This window comes from Camelus dromedarius, chromosome 2 (assembly GCF_036321535.1).
Source record: "Camelus dromedarius isolate mCamDro1 chromosome 2, mCamDro1.pat, whole genome shotgun sequence".
NCBI lineage: Eukaryota > Metazoa > Chordata > Mammalia > Artiodactyla > Camelidae > Camelus > Camelus dromedarius.
The window spans coordinates 65,221,008-65,242,143 of NC_087437.1; the positions used below are offsets into that span (position 1 = coordinate 65,221,008).

The 21,136-nt window shown below is 42.7% G+C and overlaps 1 protein-coding gene across 2 annotated transcripts; it reads right to left on the reverse strand.

Moving 5' to 3' along the window:
• Positions 1-216: 216 nt before the first annotated feature.
• On the reverse strand, positions 217-19,040 carry FBXO40 (F-box protein 40). 2 transcript variants are annotated; one of them, XM_010981560.3, is made up of 5 exons: positions 18,964-19,040; positions 18,741-18,855; positions 8,818-8,850; positions 6,018-7,931; positions 217-3,614 (listed from the first exon to the last, which is right to left on the reverse strand). In XM_010981560.3, exons 3-5 carry the CDS (start codon positions 8,818-8,820, stop codon positions 3,399-3,401), a joined length of 2,133 nt encoding a protein of 710 aa, XP_010979862.3. In that variant the 5' UTR covers positions 8,821-8,850; positions 18,741-18,855; positions 18,964-19,040; the 3' UTR covers positions 217-3,398. The 2 variants fall into 2 exon arrangements, with proteins under 2 accessions (XP_010979862.3, XP_031310822.2); XM_031454962.2 differs by lacking the exons at positions 18,741-18,855; positions 18,964-19,040 and adding an exon at positions 15,048-15,206.
• Between the last annotated feature and the right edge of the window lie 2,096 nt (positions 19,041-21,136).

Here is a 21,136-nt window from a genome sequence, read left to right on the forward strand (position 1 = left end):
CTCAAGGAAGAGCTAAGATGGGTGATGAGACCCATAGTTGCTGCAGGACTTTGTGAATGTCCTGAAAAGCTCATTGGTGAGCTGCCCACGTGCTTAGAGCTCTTCATACCTCAGGCTTGTCCCTTTGCTTTTCATCAAGACGCACAACAACTTCTGTGCCAGTGAATCACACATCTGTCTCTAAACCTCATTTACAAGATTCACCCAGTTAGCCTGTCAGAGTGCAAAGCAGCTTTTATTTCTTTTTATAGAGACATTGGTATTCCCAGTGTACAGAGGTAAGTTACCCTAGGTATACACAATCTCATTCTTCACTTCAGTTTGATTTGACATCACACATAGAACACACTTTTGCAGTGGTTTTACTACTATATCTCCAAGTTCCACCTTGCTTTTCACTTTTCCCTTCATTATAACACAAAAGTTTCCTTTCCAGATCCCTGTACTATTAAGGCAACAAAGTCCTTTCTGCCTCAGTTCTTCAGACCTCACCCTCCACGTTCGGCTGATCTCTACTTGGACTGACTTTCTTGGCAGTGATACCCTTCAAGGGCTCTGCTCATGGCCACCTCCCTGTCCAGGCTCCATTCTTGGGTACACAGTCTCTTTTCACTCCCCGCAGCTGCTTCTCAATCCAAAGCTGTGTCTAGCTCTCTTGCCTCTGTCAGATAATGCTTGCTGCTCACTACAGCCTCGTCTCACTAAGCAGATCATCTTCCGTCTAATCTACCATCTTTCTAAAAGGCTTCCCTATTGTTCTAACTGCCCTCTCACCATAAAATGTGCTTGTTTGTGTAGACCAGTGGATACCTGATCTACCCAGGTTTTCTGCAACATATACAATTAGATATCTTACAAAATGTGTTTGATGATGTTAATCAACTCAATATTGCACTGAAGGCAGCAACTGGGAAAGCAAAGTGTGACTAGAAGTGTGGGGCCCACAGAGCAGTGTGGTCACTCTCCTGATTGTCCTCCTGAACCCTGGGCTGCCCAGACTGTCAAGAACGAGCTCTCTGCTCTCTTCCTTTCTCTATAATTCTCATCCAGCTTATGGTAGCCCTGGATTTTCATCTCCTTTACTATTTAGCTCCCCATTCCCTCTTTTTCTACTAAAATAAGAAACCCAGAATGGACTTTCGGAGCTTTCTTTCTCCATATAGATAGGAGTAGATTCAAAACACATGGAACAGATCCCTGGAGAACTCTCCCTTCTTTTTCCATTTCAGTGTTTGGTTGTTCCAGTTGCTCATCTTCACTGAATAAAATTGTAGCTTACACTCTAGTTATATTTTTAGAAAACAGTGCCTTATATACAATGTGAAGTGTAAACCAAACAATAAGGATTAGGAAAAATAGAATTAAATTACCGAATAGTACCAAGTGGCACATTATAATGAAAGTAGCATCTTTCTACTCTGGGACTTGCTCTAATGCCTTTCTTTTTTTTTTTTTTTTCAATTGAAGTATAGTCAGTTTACAATGTTGCATCAGCTTCTAGTTCTAATGCCTTCTTGACCTCTCAGAGGTATCACCTACTTCATCTACACCAGCTCTGGACCATGTTCAGAGAGAGACTCAGGCATTAACGGACAGTCATACTGACTGCACTGTTTTTGTTGTTGTTGGCTAAATTCTTTTTGTTCTCTGCTTCCCCACAATGTCCATCCTCCTTTTCCCTTCTTTCTCACTTGCTTGAGGACTGCTAGGAAAATGGCACCAAGTAAGGTGAGAGGGATATAAACACAAGATATATAGCCCAATCTTCCTGGCTTCAGCTACACCTGGAGAGCTGAAAGGATATACTTTTGCACGTGGACCCAAGGACACGAAGCCACAGCAAACAAACTAGCTCCATTTGGTTCCCAACTTGAAATCACCATGTGTCTAAAACCTATTTAGTAAATAAAGAAGAGTTGCATGAAATCAAGACATTGTAGATAACTATGTGAGATAAGATTTTGCTGTACTAAAAAGCTTATCCTAACTTACTGCCATTGGCAGTAAGTTTATTCTTCAGGGCAGTGGTTCTCAACCAGGAGTGATTTTGCTCCAAGAGAATATTTGGCAATGTCTGGAAACATTTTTGGCTGTTACAGCTGCGGGGGTGGTACTGGTATCTTTTGGACAGAGGTCAAGGATATTGCTAAACATCCTATAACACACAGGACAGTCCCTTATGACAGAATTATCCGATCCGAAATGTCAATAGTTCCAAGAAACCCTGCTTTAGGGGATTCTAGTTTCTACTGTGTATTTTTACTTTACTTTTGTTCTTATATGTATTGACTGTTTGGTATCAAAAGCCGGAAGTGTCACACATTTTTGACAGAATGGAGTCGTGACCAGCAATAGTAGGGCAGTTACAGGGAATCTCTATGTTCAGCTGCCTTCCTCCCCAAGATCCCCAAAGGGGTAGCCAAGTGGTGTCCAGCGCCCGGCGACTGGTAGCACAGGCGCTGCCACGGGCCTCGCCTGGGCTTGTCCAAATGCGCGGTCTCCTTGGGCCACCCCGTGTCCTGAGATCGTTTCACATAGTCCAGGGTGGTGCCGGCCCATGCCTGTGCTCTCCCCTATCCAGACCTAGAATATAATGCTCAGAGGAAAAGAACCTTGACTCTTAAGCCGCTATTAACATGTTTAAAAGTAAGACTGTGACATTTTGTCCTAATTTTCTCCATAAATAATGTATATTCTTCGGATTCTTCTTCACTTTTCAAGGCTGTCCTTCTCTATGTTGCCAAGATTCTACACAGCAAACTCTATGACCTCATTTCTGCCTCTCGTTGCTGGCCTGTGGTGTCCTCGAGGCTGCTGTGCCCAGCCAAGGTCTCTGGCATCAGGCTGTGTGGGGACTGTCTAGGCTTAGAGGTAGTGGGGCAACTAGGAGAACTGGACTTGGCTGTCGAGACAACCTCAGCTCCAGAACCTTCATTCTGTGCCGTCACCCTGGGTGCCCTGGGAGGCACCTCCGTCCCTTCCCTACATTGCTGGCCCCACATCACTGAAAGTGCTTATCAACTGAAAAGCTCTCCACTAAAGCACAGGCCTGTGCTGGTGTTGCTATTCCATAACCACTACTCTCTCATCTCCTAAGGGCTTGGGCTCATCTTCCAAATGGCCTCAAGTTACCTATATACTCCTCAGACTGATTAATTTTAGGGAAAAAAAAAGGTAGGTGGGGAGGAAATATGTTATCAGTATGGCACTACAGCAATTCTACAAGCCATGGCTTAGGAAATTCTTAGAACTTGTGCAAGTGTTCAGGTTTTGAAGGACATCGCATGCTCTGAAACACCCAGGTAAGTACATTTGCAGCTTACAGAAGGAAGGCCTCCAAACCACACTGTGCTTGTAGTAATGCGGAGTGGGAAACCAAGAATGGAGGTTCTGAGTCTTTAGTAGGTGTATCTTCCCCGTGGTCTGGCTTTAAAGGTGGTGACTAAGCTCTCCCGGGCCTTTTCATGGGGCTGACACATGCTGGTCAAAAGAATCGGCTCAGTCTTGTGTTCTACAACATTGAAAGGACAGGTCTTCAGGTGCTCAGACATGGAGGCGACGTCATTAAACTCCCAGCTCTTGATTTTGGAGAAGAGGCTGCTGAACTGCCAGATCTGTGAGGAGAGACACGCTCAAAAGTGAACAGCAGGGCAATACCCTCAGGCTGGCTTTATTTGAATGGTGTAAGGAAATGCCTTTCTTAGCTTCCAGAGAGTGTTTAGTTATTTCCTTCTCCAGCATTCAATTCCTAGTTCCCTCTTCCAACTGATAATCTTCCCAGTAAGCCATACGTTGTGTGGAAATGACTAATACCAGTCTGCTTATCAACATTCACCTGCCCTGCACCCCCGACTACCCCAGAAACAGTGATTAGTTCTAGAATAGGCACATGGTTCAAATCAGGGCAATTAGTGTCAATGAGACTACTCCAGAACTTTCATTTGAGATGTTAGGAAATAAGATTTTCTGTGTTTAAACTGGGAAGCTGCAGTCTTAGGAGCTGCTGGCAGCCACCAGGAATCATGGAGAACTGTGTCTTAGAGTGGAGCCACTAGTGAGGAAGTAGAGATAAGAAATAGAGAGTAAAAAGGTCATTTGGGGGTATTTTGACCTGCTAGAGCAAGCCTGACCTGAAGCCATCACTGTTGGATTTTTTAGTTATATGGGTCAATAAATAGCTTTCATTGTTTATGTTAAGTTGGTCTTCTATTGCTTGAAACTAAAAGTATGCTAACTAACAAGCGTCTCACTAGAACAGAAGACTCAGCAGAAATCTAGGAGTCTGATACTCAAACCCCTGCTGGCCTTTCCACCTAGGATGTGGTGGCAAAGTCACTAGTTTTAAAATTTGTCTATGAGGGTAGGCAAAACCTGATACCCTTTAACCTGATCACTTCACCCTCAGTTTCTTATCATTGCTTCTGTGTAAGAAAAGTGTTTCCTGTGATCTTAGAACTATTTCCCTTTTTACTTTAAACAGCCATTTTAATATGAGCATCCTTTAGATTCCAACTAAATTCTCTTTCTTCCTTTCTGCAAGGAAATTAGTTTTTCCCAAATAATATTTAAGAGTGGTTGGCAATCACAATCATTGAATGGGGGGAAAAGTGAGCCAAAAAAATCATGAAATTTCTAGTATGTAAGTTAAATTATTTACATTTGATTCTACAGGGGAAGATATTAGGCAGTTCTAGGCTATACAATTCCTGGAGGCAGGGTCTTAGTCTCATTTGTGTTTATTCCTAACAAATGGCTAGTTGACATCAGTGTTTATTTAATACATGGATGCAGGCATGGATTCATGAGGGAGAGGCTCATAATTATTTTTTGAAGAAGACTGTTTAGGGAACAAATAATAGAGCACATGCAAGATGTTTTAGGACATAGTCAATAAAAATAGATGTAAACATCTCCTAACTCCCCAATGCTAGTTTGCATATACCCACATAATGGAAAGAAACTCAACAGTGAGATTATGGAATTATCAACCTAAATGGGCATCATAAATTTGTGGTTCACATTACAAATGAGAAGGTTGCTAAGGGCACCCTGGAGATGATGAATTGGGAGCTTCACTTCTGCATGGTGCAAGCTGGTTGGGAACAAGGAACCAGGTTTTTTCCCAAAGGGAAAATTTCTTTGATTTATACAGTAGTTTTTTTGAAAAAAATTAAATAGGCGTTTGAGCCAGGGAAATCAGTGGACCAAATTATTTTAGAATTGCAAAATGTCTTTTACAAGGGCAAAAACGCTTTTTAACCAAAATTAGTTGACACGGACTGAGAATTTGTTGGCATATTGTATCAATTAGAGCCCAGGCAGAAAACAGGTGGCACACTCAAACTGGGTAATCAGAAGATAATTTTAAAGAGGAATGATACACAAATGTGTAAATGTGTGGGCAGGGTACAGGAAAGCCACAAGACAGAGTGCAATATCCCGGCTAGTAACAATCTAGAGTGGCCTAGAAAGGGGAGAAGAAAGAGGTCATTTGAACCCAGAATTGGTAATCGCGGAGAGAGCCACCTATATAACCACCTTCAGTGGAGGGACATGGCCAGTGCCAAGTGTCGTGGAGGGAAGACTGCATGCAGCTGGGAAACCAGAATAGACATGTCAACCACACTCTTCTTCCTCCCACCCATCTCCTGCCGATACACTCCCATTAGATTAGCCCCTCTGGAAGCTGAGGGCAAGGGAGCTGGTTAGGGCAGGCGGTAGGGATCAGCCTCCTGGGAGACAGACCACGAAGGAGAAAGTTGGGGAATGGATCATGTGACCAAACAGAAGACATCCAGGTCACATACATAGAAACAGGCACTACCATCTCTACTGCCATTTTTATTTTTGTGGGTCTGTCTCCTCTACCAGGCTGACCTCCCTGGGTTCACAAACTGTGTCTTATTCCCAGTGACCTAGTACAATCTCAGTGTCTAGTACAGTGCATGGTGCATAGAAGGTCTTTAATAAGTATTTGTTGAAGGGAAGAATGAATGAATGAATGACTATTTACTTGCCTTTCTGTGAACTCTCCAGGAGGTTCCTCCATGGGAATACCTCTTTTTCTTCCACTGCAGGAGGACCATCCCTCTCTCTTGTAACAAAGTGGCACAGATATTCCTCATCAGCACAGACACCTGGGAGAGCTGGGACAGACTGATGCTGTCCAAGAACCCAGCAATGTACTGCAAAATCTCCAGGGGCAGGCTGGTTAGAGAATTCTGGCTTTTTCCTTCGCGGCCTGAGAGACGGTTATTCTTTCTTCTCTCACTCAGCTCTGAAGCAACGTCCGGCTTGATGGCAAAGGTCTTGAGCTCCTGACTATAGATCACTTTTGCCTTTTGCCCTGGGGGACGGAAATGGTTTTGAATAAAGGTACATCCCAAGTAGGCAAGGGGGCATCGATGCTGGAACCAGCCATTGAGACATGACTGAATGTCTGTGTGAACATTCTTGAAGTGTAGGGGGAATTCATCCCTCCTGAAGAATTTGTTGCAAATGAAAGTGAAGGCAGAGCTGCTCTTGTTGTGTCTCCTGGTCACACACTCACTGTGGAGCTCCACGTGGAGACCGTTCAGGTTGGCAGTGGTCAGGAGGTCAGCCAGCACTGTGCCAGAGGAAAACTGTTCTGGCTCAAAACTGTATGTCTGTGTAGCAAAATCCATGAACAGTCCATCAATGCTTCTGGATTCAGAGATGACATGGCCTTTGAGTTCTCTTTCCAAAGCACACAGGAGGGTGGTCTTGATGAGATCTGATTTGGGCAGGTCCTCCACAGTGATCCCTAAATCAGAAGTATCTACGGCCTTGTGTTCACTTGGCCTACAACTCAGCATGGCATCTCCGAGGCGAGCCCGCTTCCCACAGTAACTCCAAGGAACCCTGAAGGTATAAACAGTCTTCACTTCCTGAGCCTCAAGTTTGCCATAAACAAAGTCTCTCTCTTTAGGTGTACAAGCAGGCATCTGACCAAAGTGAATAAGCATCCTCCCATTGTGCACCAGGTACATATTATAGTCCTTTGCATCCACAGCTGTCTTCAGCCTTTCCAGAACGCCATCCTGCCAAGGGGCAAGCCCTGTCTTTTCCACGGCTGCATTAAAGTCCTGCTGCTTCTGGTTTCCCTGTAATTCTTTCCCCTTGGCAGCACCCTCCTCTCCTGAGTTACTGCCGCTGGAAACCTGTTCTTTCTCTGGGCCGTTCCTGCACTTGCTCTCAAGGCTCGCCGATGTGCTTGTTAAAGCAGAGGCCGCGTGCTCTTTACTGAACATATTTTCCCACTTGTCAAACTTGGCCAGGTCCATCCCTTCTTTGGTTTTGGCTAACACCTCTCGTTCTTCTTGGCTCGGCTCTGCCACCTCTCCATTCATGGCTGCCAGGGAGCCGTGTGTTACCAAACCGGCATCTGCTCCACCCACCGCTCCTCCCATTTCCTCCCAGCTGGATTCACCGTTGGTCGCAGGCTCCTCCTCAGTGGGCTCTCTGGTTTCTGGGAAAAGCTCTACCATTTTCAAAGATCTGAAAAGGGCCTTCTGGTCCTGGAGGGCCAGGGCGGTGTCCAAACACTCCTCACTGGGGGTCTCTTTCATGATGTTCTCATGAAGGGCTGTTTCGGAGTCCACGTTCGGCCAGCGGTTCCACTCCATAGAGCAGCAGACCACGCTGGCGGGGCACACGTGCAGGTGCTTGGCCAGCTTGTGGCGGGACATGGAAAGGGGGCAGCCGTATTCGGAGTTGAGGCACGGAACCTGCTCTAAAGGGCAGAGGAGCTCGTGCTCTTCCTCTTTGCACATGTGGAAGGTAGCGCCACAGGACAGGCGGCAGCTTATCACCGGGCAGGAGACAGTGGGCTCCACAGGAACATGGCAGTGCCGGTTGAAGCATCTCTCACAGTGCCTGTGCTGCCCTGGGGGAGGCCTGCGTGCCCGGCCCTGGAGACACCGAAGGCAAGGGGAAGGAGAGAACAAATGACTGCTGCAAGAGGAGCTCTGTGAGTGTCTGGGAGCGTGTTTTAATCGACTTATTTTCTGCTGATACATGCTACATGCTCATTGCAGGAACCTCAGAAAGTATAGACAATCATAGAGAAGAAAGCAAAAATCACTCATAATCCCACAACCCAGAGATAACAACTATCAACAGTCTTCTCTTTATTTCCAATAGTTTATTCTATGTATGTAGTAGATGTGCTGAGAATAGAAAAAAACAAAGCTGAATGTAATGCACTACAAGGTTGTCAGTTATTTCTGAGCTGTGGATTATGGAGGATTTATATGACATAGTTAATACTATGGATACAATTTTTCATCTGGCTTTAACTTGCTATTATGACACGTCTGGGGGCTTTTATTAATTATTCTTTGCATACTTTCTTCATAATGGCTGTGAGTGTGCTGTCATTCATTTAATCAACTTTACCTACCACCAGGGGGCGTGCCGGGAGCATATGAGGCATGTCTGGTTTTGTTCACATCTGCATCCCCAGCACCTGTCACAGGGCCTGGACCACTGTAAGTACTCATTAATCTTTGCTGAATGAAGGAATTGTTAGCCATTTAGATTATAGCTGGATTTTTTGCTTCTTCAAATGGAAAGTTTTACTAAAAATCTTTGCTCTCAAATCTTTCTCAGCTCTCTGCTTGCCCTCAACTCTGTGTCAGTTGCTTCTAGGTTCTGCTCTAGCATCTTGTCCGGCAAAAAGCCAATATATATTATCAGACTAAAAAGACAAACCTGCCAGCTGCTTGGGCTACAGGCTAAATGAAGCGAGACCTGGACCTCTGAAAGGTGAAGGTGTTATAAGCACCTCATACTTACCATAGCTTCCAAATTTCGGCTTGCTTTGTAACTCTAGGGGGAAATATAAAAATGTGAATGAGCGATTAATAAGAAAAGCATTTTGATTATCTATATTCACAAGGGCCAAAGAGACTTCACATAATCTCTCATGTAATACCTTCCACCACCTTTGAAGTAAGTTTCATGGCTCCCATTTGACAGTCAAAGACACAGAAGCTTAAAGAAGTTAAATATCTTGTACAAGGTTATACAGCTGCTAAGCGATGGAATCAGGTTTCCAACCAAGGCCATTCTGACCCATACTCTATGCTGCCCTCTGATGGGCCATCTTAACAACCATGGGATGTGTAACTTCTGCTTCCTGTAACTTTTCTCTATTGTCCACCAACACTTACCCTGGTATCTCAACCCTTACCCCGATCTAGCCCAAGTTACCCCTGTAGCCTTTCTCTCCCACTGGGGCTTCATGTCCACTTAGAGATCAGCCTGATATCCAGCTTGGAGTGGGGCAGTATGCGAGTGTCTGTAGAAGTATCCATCATGTGTCATTTGCCCTGGTGTACTCAGCTGTTCTGAGGCTAGAGCAGGAGTCTAACCCTAAAGGCACCAGAAGCAGGCTGTGTGGGGACCCTGGCAAGCAGAGGAGATGATGCCCTAACTTCAGAGGACGGCATCTCCTCACCTCTGGTCCATTGGTCCCATGTGGGAATGTGTTGCCAGATCTTCTTATGTTTCAGAGAAACCAGGGATGCAGACTTTTGTGAGTGGTGATACAGTGCAGTGGTTAGGGGACAAACTGCATTGGCGTCAACCCTGGCACTACAAGTCAGTAACTGTGAGACATTGGGAACGTTACTTAACCTCTTTGTTCATCAGTGTCCCCATCTGTGAAGGGAGGGTAATAGTTGTACCTGTCTCACAGTGCTGTCGTGAGGAGTGAGTCACACACACCTGAAACTCTTAGCACAGTACTTGTCTTGTAGAAAGTGATCTATACACGTTTGCTATTGTAAAACAAGTAATTTATATTTCATTGTAATATAAAATATTTTATTATATAATATATCAAGATAAAAATCCTTGGAATTTAAAATGTTGGCAACTAATTTAATTTTTTTCTATTTTGACCAATGAAGAACATAAATGCAGGTTAGATAGGATTGGTAGGTTGCTAGTTTGTAATATCTGGTCTAGAGAATTTAGAGCATAATTTTAGCACTGTGTTAGTCTGGGATGGAATGGGGAAGGGTGAGGTTAGCACCCCAAAAATCAGAAGATGCAGTATTTTTAAATTTCATTTTATTTTGCTCTAGGATTTGCCAATTCATTGTGGATGAATTTTCCTCCAACTAAAAAAAATTCAAATATACATAAAAAGTGAAGTAATATATGCAATGAACCTAAATATACTCTACCTAGATTCAATGGTTATTCACATTTTGCCAGTTTCACTTTCTCACTCTCTTTACACAGACACAGACAGACACACCCACACACACGCATTTTTTACCAAACCACTTGAAGATAAGTTGCTGTTATCATGACACCTCATTTGTAAGTACTTCGGCATATTATTTCTTAAGAATAAAGTCATCTTCCTTTGTAACTATAACAACATAATTTCACCTAAGAAAATTAAAAATAATTTTCTAATATCATGTAACACGTTGTCTTATTCGAACTTCCCCAATTATCCCCAAAATGTTTTCTCTACTTTAAAAAATTTTTTTGAACCAGAATACCTTTAAGGTGAATTTATTACATTTAGTTGTTAAGTCTTTTTAGCCTCTTTTAGTCTGGAAAAGCCCCCTCAACTTTTCATTTTTAGAAGATACAGCCTTAAATCTCAAGGAAATTGTATGCTAGTTCACTCATGTATTCATCTGTTCATTCAACAAACCTTTTTTGATTACCTACTATGTGCCAGTAAGTGAGCATAAGGGTCACCTGGACTGTTTGTTAAAGTGGCTTTAAACATTATCATTCATCAGTATCAGTTGTGCTGCCTATTAAATATATAGATCCACACTGTTCAATATGGTAGCCACTGGTCACATGTGGCTATTTAAATATAAGTTAATCAAAATGAAATAGAATTAATAATTCAGCTCCTCAAGTCATACTAGCTACATTTCAAGTGTTCAGTAGCCCCATATGTTTAGTAGCTATTCTGTTGGACAACAGAGAAGAGAATATTTTCATCTTCATAAAACATTCAATTGGACAACACTGCTGTAAATGCTGGCTGCACCCCTGACTTGAGTGAAGGGTGTGTCCTGGAATTTACATTCTTAACACATTCTCCATCTGACTTGTATCTACTCGGACTACTGAGTGTGGAAGAGGGTCATGCCAGAGGGCTCTATATCCTAATAGCCTGAATCAGAAGGCAGGCGAGAAGGTACAAGCCAGAACATGAACAGGTTCAGGGCCAAGCAGAAGATAAATCAGCTAGAGAGGGAGCTAGGCAGAATGGAAGGGCTGTGAGGGTTGGACTGAGATGGAGCAGAATAGGATAAGGCAAAGAGCACATCTTTTGGATGCAAGAGTTCAGCTTCTGGATCTTTAACATACAATTTAACATTCAAGGGGCTCCTGCCATATTCCAGGTCACTCCTAGGGAAAAAAGGCCATTACAGACTTATGGAAATTCACAAATGTTAGGCTCAAGCATCGGGAATTATTTGGTGCTCAGTAAGGAACCATTTAACATTGTAATTGGGGTGTTAACTAGCAGTGGTGGAGGGATTGGGCAGAAGAACCTAGAGTTAGAAACTGCTGTGTAGAGAACATGATGGGGGCTTAGATGGGTAAGACTGATGACAGTAGAAACAGGCAAGATGAGACAGATAGGAGACATTCAAGGGAGAATCAACTAACATTTTTGTTTCTGGTTGAGATGGGGAAAGAAGAAAAAATATTGGGTGTAATTCTGAGAAAAATAGAGGTTTAAGGGGGGAACTGTTTTTGGAAGATATATGGGTCCAACAAGTTGCTTTAGGTGATGACAGATCACACAGGTGGAAAGATGAGGGGTTAGCATATAGAGATGCAGACTTGAGAATTATCCACTTAAAAGTGAGAGGAAGCCATAATTGGGGAAGTGAGAACACAGAACAGAAATATGAGCCGTGAAGTACATGGCTGATTATGACCACTTTGGGGACATTAAGAAGATGTAGAGCCAGAGGAGACCAGAGCTAAGAGAGTCAGGACTATGTTGCCAGATGGAAAGGAAAGGGGGAGTGATAGCCTCCAAAGCGGCCATGAGGTTAATTAAAAACAGTGAGGACAATGCCACTGCTCATGGCAGGTCCTCAAAGAGCTCTTGCCAGAGCATATGTGTTTCAGCTATGCAGTGGGACCCTTGGCCATTCAAAATCTGATGTTTGTTCGGAAGGGAGGAGAAAGCTATTAAGTACATACTCCAATGTTGGCAGGGCCTGTGCCCTCGCTGGAGAATGTGACAAGCATTCATCAATAAGAATGGGGTCTGGATGACTCAGAGTCCCCTGTTGGCTTTTAGGTGGGAAAGAAAAGGCAGATCACAAATGGGGTAAGGCTATGTGAAAAAAGCTACCAGCACCAGGAATGTCCAAATTCATATTTGCCAGCCTGGTTCTGTCAAAGAGTTGAGCCCAGTTCCCATGAGGGCAAAGCAGCCCTAGTTTGTTCCGTGCGCTCCATGTGTGTAGTGAGAACTCGGCCCCTGTTGGCAGGAGGGACAGCAGTGTTGAACTCTAGCCTAATCATTCCTTATCCTACAACATTGTAAAGATGGTTCTTAGGAACAGTGTTACTGAAGCTGGAAACATTTGTGGTGGAGCCTTACTGCTCTCCATCTCTTTGAAGTTATTTGAAAATACCGCTTTAAGAGAAAAGAAAAGCAATGCAAGCAGGCGACAAAGATGCTGTTGCTATTTTGTTTTGCTCTATGTTGCTATTTAAAGATCTTCTGCCAGGCTCTGGAGCTACCCCAGATGAGTGACTTTGAGAGAGGACATGCACTGAGGAGAAAGACAGTGGGTGGAGACCCCTCTTTGGAGACATTTGACAGTAGAGGAAAGGAGAAGATAAATATAGCCTAAGGGCATAAAACAAATCACACCTGAACCTTTTGTTGTGTACCTGGGGGAAATTGTTCCTACTAAGATAAAGGATGACCCAAAATTGTTAATAGTCTAATTATTGCTGGAGAAGCAGGGTTACTAGTCGTCCTGGTTTGAGCACTGAAAGACTCAGCTCCCAGGAAACCTCTTAGTCCCAGGTAAACTTGGACAGCTGATTAACCACCTTAGGTTGGAGCCAACTGGTATTGCCCCAAGTTAATCAAATTAGATTGATCATTGGTTGTCCTGTAACATGAGACGCCCTGTTCTCCCAATTCCTGTTCCAGTGCAATGACTAGATCCTCATCCTCCATGGGGTTTGTCTGACTTTCCCAGATTGAGTGATTTCTCTAAATTTTGGATGTTATGGAAGAAGAGAAGTAAGATATTAGTGCTTAAAATGTGCTTTTCATAACTTCCCATTTAATTGTCACACCGATCATGTGAGGTAGGTATTAACATTTCCAGTTTACTGATGAGGACACTGAGGCACAAGGTAGCCTAAGTTTGGCTTCAAACTCTACTCTTTGCTACATCACACTGTGTTAATCAGAGACCCACAGAGACACGTGTGGTCCATCTCCATGATTTGGGAAGAATGCAAGCCCATGGCTAGATTCTACCAGGAGAGAGCCTCTTCTCCCCCATTTGGGGCACAGAAAGGTGTCTACATGTATAATCTTCCCAAACTGTAGAGGAGCTGGATGCTTCACATGAGGAAGCACCTCCATTCCTATGATGATATTTTTGATCCTCCTCTGGATCATATCCCATACTGTGCCCTTCTGAGCGGAGGAAACAAGAAGACTATCCAGGTCCCAGGCCTTTGCATTTCAGGGAATACAGATATAACAGGGAAGATTTTCAGGGTTAAAAATCTGCACTACAATATGGATTTTGAGGTTTAAAATGAAACACCTATTAAATCAAAGCACATAGATTATAAAAACTCTTCACTGTGAAAAAAACCTGACAAAATTCAATGCCTGAAACAGAGTATGGTTATCCAAGTGCCATTTCCCCCTTCAGTTTCTGTGCCCCTATGTTCACCTCCAAATTCTTGCTTCTTGTCTGAAAAGGCAGTAGGTACCTTCCCTCCTCCTAAACATGAGCTTCCATCAAGTCTATGGCCAAAACGCTTTCCCCGCTTAAACTTCATCCAGTACTATGAGTGAAAAATCTCATTCTGTGTAGATCTTTCAACTGTTTAAGTCTAAATTATATTTCTGTGACTGTCTCCTCTAGACAGGGGAACTTTAAAACATATTTTGGGGAGACACATTCCTACTCCTATAAAATAATAATGTAATTTATTACATTATATCAAAATAATATAATTATTATATTATATCAAAATAATGTAATTTAGACTTAAATAGTTGAAAGATCTACAAAGAATGAGATTTTACTGGTTGTAGTGGATGCAGCTTAAGTGGAATATAAGTAGGTGGAAGGACCAGGTACATGAGTTTAGGGATGAACATTTCTTTAAAGAAACAGGAGAGAGTTTAGAACCTGGCAAGGGAGCAGAACTTTATTGATCCAGGTTGTGGTGCTCTGTGGATGACTCAGAAAGGAGTAAGTTAATGAGCAAAGTCAAGTCAGTGGTCCTTAAAATGTGGGACCCAAACCAATAGCATCAGCATTATCTGGGAACTGGATAGAAATGTACGCTATTGGGCCCTACAAATCAGACCTACTTAATCAGACCTACCGAATCCAGCTGATTCTGCTGTAAGCTCAAGTTTGAGAGCTAGAAGAGCTGGATATTGTGCTTTCAGTCACAAAGAAACTACTGCCCAGTTAGGTAGGAAGGCCTTAGAGAAAGATCTGAAAGGGCAGTTGGCAAATCTATCCATTTCTTTCCATCTCCACCACCACTGCCCAGGTCCAGGCACCATCACGATCTCATCCAGTCTGGTGCAACAGCCTTATAATCAGTCTCACTCCTCCCGTTTTGTGCCTCATAATCTATATTCGCCAGCAGAAAAGGTGATTTTAACCACTTTTAACATTAGATCATTACTCTCCTATTTAAAATCTTTAGGGGATTTCATCCCATCACAAGGAATAATCTCTGTCCTTATCTTGCCCACAAGGCCCTACACAAGTGTCCCCTGCTTGCCTCTTTTGCCTTACCCGTCCCTCTTGAGCACGTAGCTCCAGCCTTGCTGCTCAGCCTTGGTGCACGGCCTTGGCACTTGGTCTTTCTCCCAGGAGAACTCTCCCCTTGCTTCTTATTTGCATTGTGAGCTCTTTTTGCCATTTAGATTTCAGCTTGTGTCTTACTTCCACAAAGATGTCTTACCTGGCACCCCCAATCTAAAGTAAGTTAATAAACACTCTCCTGTTTTGCTGAGTCATTTTGGACAAGTTATTGAATCTCCCTAAAGCTAATTTATTCATCCATTGTGTGAGGATCAAATGAGATAAAGTAGGAGCATGTCTACTATACAACAGTCACTCAATTGTTAGTGCTTCCTCTATCAGGAAGGTCATTCTCACGGTCACACCCTTGTCCAGACCTCTATTTCTTCCCATTGCATCACTCCCACAGCCCTTGGCTGGCCTTTCAATTTTCAGTTCTCTCTCATTTCAATTTACTTTACACATGCTGCCAGCTTAATCATCCTCAAACCCCACTGAAAAAAAAAAACTTACTTCACACCTTTAAGGATGTGTATCTCCCTAATTTCCCCCACTTTGGCCCCTGGTAATCACCACAAAGCAGTCATTCCTCAAGCACGTAAGAATTCAAACAGTACAGCAACCAGCCTGGAGGACCTTTTAGATGCCACTAAGGCAACGTGAGGGCATCTTTATTTCATAGGCCCAAGCTGAGAATGTTTATTGTTTACCTACATTAGTCTGTTCATTAATTTAAAAAGGAAGGTGTCAGTTTAGACTTGGCATCTCTCTTGCGATTGGCTGCGGGTGTTGGTACAACCTGAAGGAAGTTGCTGGTGATGGTGTGAACCTGATGAAGGGCATAAACAGGGCAGAAGTGCTGTGATCTGTGGAGTGTGTGCAGGCTGTGAGGGGACCTGAACTTCAGCCAAGAGCAGGCACGCTCCTCGAGGGACGCAGGGCCGGTTTCTGAGGGACTGAGAGTGAGTACAGCCAACACGGCTCCCAGCACTCAGTCAGCCTTTAGTGAAGAGGACGGCAGTGAATAGAACTGAACAGGACCCTGATGAAGGCAGTGTTTTGAAAGAGCTGTGAGAGCAATTTGAAGCAGATCTAGGAGGAAAGTATAATGATATCTGATGTATTTGGGATTTTTGTTGTTGTTGTTGTTTTGGTTTTGTTTTATAGGAAGGAAATGAAATGTTTTCAACTTTATTAGGTTACTGCAGCTTTAACTGAATGGAAAAGACTCAGAGGACTCCAGTTTTAACAGATACTCTGAATGCTGCCGGAATTGTTTTCAGGGGGTTACAGTACTTGTTGTAAACCCTTGCAGTCGTAGAATCAGAACTCTGGATCAGGCAGATAACCAGAAATTCTCTGCTCTGGAGCTGCTCAGACTTCAGTGTGCATAGGAATCACCTGGGCAACCTTCTTAAAATGCAGATTCTAATCTGGTAGGACAAAGGAAAGGGGCTATAGAAGAAACTGGGACCCAGGGGAGCAATGTGTCTTGCCCAAGTTCCCAGAGTCTCTGATTCTAATCACATACTTTTCTTTTTTCTACTTCACCTTGATGGTTTATTGAGAATTTCTGTAGAAATCACAGCCCCACACAGAGCTACCTGCATGACAATGGCCAAGGGTGTGTGTGCAGTTTAGATGGTACCAAGAGCAAAGCTGGACAGGGCCTGGAAGAATGAGGAAGCGGTGGTGACCAAGTGACAAGGTCACGAGAAGGCACATAGCAGGTATATTTAAGTTTCTGACTCAAGCAGAAGAGAATGGGATTAGCAGATAATTGTTCTAACATTCTTTACTATAATTTTAAAGTTAGTAGGCAATCAGGGTTGGTGTCAGCGAGATATTTTTAGGCAAGGGGCCCTCCCAGCACCCCTCACATGATGTCAGCGGTGAACTATTTTGCCTCCTCATGTGGCTAGCTCTGGCAATAATTATTTATTCCTGAGCTTTAACTTCAGTGGAAGTGACAAGGTCAAAAGTTAAAAGACAGAGATTCTTTAACTGTTAACCTATTAACCAGCCAATTAATCTGTTGCTTTAATTACACATTGTTCATCTGTTTCCCTGCTTTAATTCTAGGGAAAAAAATTTATACAGTTAAATATTAAAGTAATCCCTTTGCCTTGAGATTTTAACACAACCAGTTGGTTGAGGATAATTCCCACATCTGGTCCCATAATCCTGGACTTTGGGGCTATGATTTCAGCCCTTTCACTATACCCTAAAAACCATCCTCCCCCAAATCTATTCAACCTCACCACCTGCATTCTCTACCACACTGGAAATCTCTCTACCTTTAAACTTTCTACATATTTAATTAGCTAGTTAATTCTCATATGTGGTGCTTATATCATTGGTAAGAGTAATTTAAACTACCCTTTTATATTGGCCAAGAAAGTGCTTTATTGGATTATTTAGAGGTAGCTCTGAGTCAGCCTGGCTGCTTGGTTACTGCCAAGCCAATATGACCCAGTCATGCTAGAACAGTACCCAGCATATACCTTGAAGACCTTGGTGCCATGGAAACCCTGACAAAATTAAATGAAGTTAGGCAATTATACACAGTGCATTTGATTGTGCCTAGCAAACAGGCATAATTTTAACCCAGATACCTATAGCAGAGTTATGGGATGCACCTGGAGGTTACAGCGGCAGGCAGGCAGGAACTAGGAGTTAGGGTGTCTGGGTAGATCTCCTTTCACTTGGCAATCGTAGCTTTAGCCTGTACACTGCAAAGTTCAGAGTGTACAGAATCCCTTATGCTGCACAGGCCACTTCCCAGGATGTCCTTAGCTGAACTTTTAACTATATAACACTAAAGCAAGGTCCAGAGGAAAACAGGAAAGTAAACACTACTCCCTTATCCCTTGCCAATTTGTTTGTACATGCAACACTATGCAGTTATTCCAAAAGCTAGAAATAATCTGTCTACATTTTAAAGCATTTGATACCTCAAGTATCATTAATCATTTTACTTTCGTCCCTCTGGATATGCAAATTCCAAGTTTATAGCAATTTTTGGTTTGCATGCCTGTGTAAGTTTGTCAATTTGTAAAATACTTTCACTTATATTCCGTGGATGCATTTTGGATTCAAGAGAGCCGGGGAGGAGAGAACCATATTTAGGGAATATTGTTAGAGGAAAATAGGTTTTAAACTCTGCAGGAAGAATTTTAATCGTATATGCAGTAAATACAATTGTGCTATATTAACATAGGGGATGGAATTCAAAGTACCTGAGAATGACTTGCAATTAACAGCAAGTGCTGACTGGGGAAAGATCACAACATTTGGACTTTAGAAAATAGAAATCCTGGTTTCTGGACCTTCCACCTCTTTCCTCACCACCTCCTCCCGCCCCGTCCCCCATCCTGACCCCCCATCACCGCAGTGTAACCTTAGAGATATCACATAACCACTATGATTGATTGTAGAAGAAAGAACCTAAGCTGTTAAAAAGTAGGTAATCTCTTCCTGCTCTAGGGTTTTAGGTTCAAAGCAGGAGTTTACGAATGGCTAGGGCTCATTCTCAGCACCAACCTCTTCTCCCCCAAGTGTAACTAATTTGCTTAACAACCCTCTTGCCCGGAGCAAAAAGGTGATATCCTGCCCAGCCTCTGTCTCCATGTTCACCACTCCAAATGTCCCCTTGACAAACCTGCTCGCAATTGAAAAGCTTACCTTAACGGCACGGGCTGAGTCAGCATCTGCTGCACCTGCGTCCCTTGACTGTGAGCAAGCCGATTGCCGGAGGAGGCTGGCGTGCAGGCAGCTGCAGCAGAGGACAGAGTTCTGTCTAGGAGGTAGGGAAAGGAGAAAAAGACTTCAACAGAAATAGTTCAAGTGTTTCAAAGTTAAAAATAAAACTATATCACAAGGGGCAATGTGACCAGGCTCGGCTTACGATTCTTTCTTCCCCCTGTATTTATCAACACTCGGGCTCTGCTGGAGTGGCAGTTAGCAGGGGAAGCCGGAAGGCAAATGGGGTGTTATCTCAATGGGTTTTCTTTCCCTTGAGGAAGAAGGAAAATCCTTTTAAGAAGGATCATTTTCAAGGCCAGAGCAGTCTCTTAGACTCCTGTGCATTTGGTTGGCAGATCCAGCTGTGCTCAGGGTGGATGGTGGAGCGCTCAGGACAGGCTGCTGCTCTAATTATAACCATGCTTTTCACCTAAACCCATCACTGGCTGAGGAAGCAACTTGTGCAAGTGACATGTGGTCCTGTTTCTGTTTCTCCTATTTCTTGTCATGACAAGTAAGTGGCTGTCCTTTCCAGGCCCTCTTCTTTCCCTGGTGGTTGGGAAAGGGAGAGTTTATAATTCAGAAATCAGGTGTAAATTAAGTCCAGTGTGAGTGACTTAGAGGCTTAGCTATGACTTAGTCCAACTCTCTCTTTTTACAGATGAGGAAACAGAGATTTAGAGACAGTAGTGTTTGTCCAAGGTCACACGGCATGCCAGAGGAAGAGCTAGAGAAAAGGCTGTGATTCTAACTCCCAGGCTGGTGCTCTTCTTGATCTCATTCTCTTCAAAGAAACGCATTCAGCTATTTACTGAGGAAAGAAAATATGTAATCCTGGTTAGCTAATCTCTATATATGTGGCTTTGACCAAGTTACTTAACCACTCTCTAGCTCAATTTTCCCAGTTGTGAAATGAGAATGATAATACTTGGTGTGACTTTGTGTTAATAAGTTAGCCCATTATTATATGTCTAGCACATACTAAGTGCTCCAAAATGCTGGTGTGGACTAGAAAATATATGCTAAATTCTGCTGTAATTAACAGATACTGAATTCCCCTTTCCTCTGGATTCTTCCCTGCATATATATTCACGTGAAGGTAAAATTTATCTGGGGTAAGCAATGAGCAGCTGAAAATTGTAAAAATTTTGTATACCGATCTTGTATCCTAAAACTTTGCTGAACTTGTTTACTAATTCTAATAGTTTTCTTGTGCATTCCTTAGGATTTTCTATATACAAGATCATGCCCTCTGTGAATAGAAATATATTTATTTATTCCTTTTGAATTTGGATGCCTTTTATTTCATTTTCTTGCCTTATTGCATTGTGTAGATATTCCAGCACTATGTTGAATGAAAGTGGTAAGAGCGGTCATCCCTAAACTTGGTCCCTGTTTCTAACCTTAGGGGAATAGTATTCAGTCTTTCACCCTTAAGTGCGATATTACCTGTGGACTTTTTGTAGATGACCTTTATCAAGTTGAAGGATTTGATAGTTTATCCTAGTTTGTTGAGTGTCTTTTCTTTTTGTTGAAGTATAGTTGATTTACAATATTGTGTTAGTGTCAGGTATACAGTGTTGTGAATCAGTATTTTTGCAGATTATACTTCATCATAGATTGTTATAAGATAGTGGGTATAATTCCCTGTGCTATACAGTATATCCTTGTTACTTATCTATTATATGTATAGTAGTTTGTATCTGTTAATCCCATACCCCTAATTTATCCCTCCCCACCTTCCTCTCCCCTTTGGTAAACACAAGTTTGTTCTCTATATCTGTCAGTCTATTTCTGTTTTGCATATATATTCATTTGTATTATTTTTTAGATTCCACATATAGGTGATATCATATAGTATTTGTCTTACCCTGTCTGACTCACTTCACTAAGAGTAATATTCTCTAGGTCCATTGCTGCAAATGACAGTAATTCATTTTTTATGTCTGAGTAATATTCCGTTGCATATATATACCAAATAGTCTTAACCCAATCAACTGTAGATAAGCACTTGGGTTGCTTCCATGTCTTGGCTATTGTAAACAGTGCTGCTGTGTACACTGGGGTGCATGTATCTTTTTGAACTAGTGTTTTTGTTTTTTTCAGATGTATACCCAGGAGTGGGATTACTGGAAGATATGGTAAGTCTGTTTTTAGTTTTTTGAGGAAACTCCATACTGTTTTTCACAGTGGCTGCACCAATTTACATTCCCACCAACAGTGTACTAGAGTTCTCTTTTCTCCACATCCTTACCAACATTGGTTATTTGTAGACTTTATTTTATATATAGAAGTATAGTCAGTTTACAATGTTGTGTCAGTTTCTGGTGTACAGC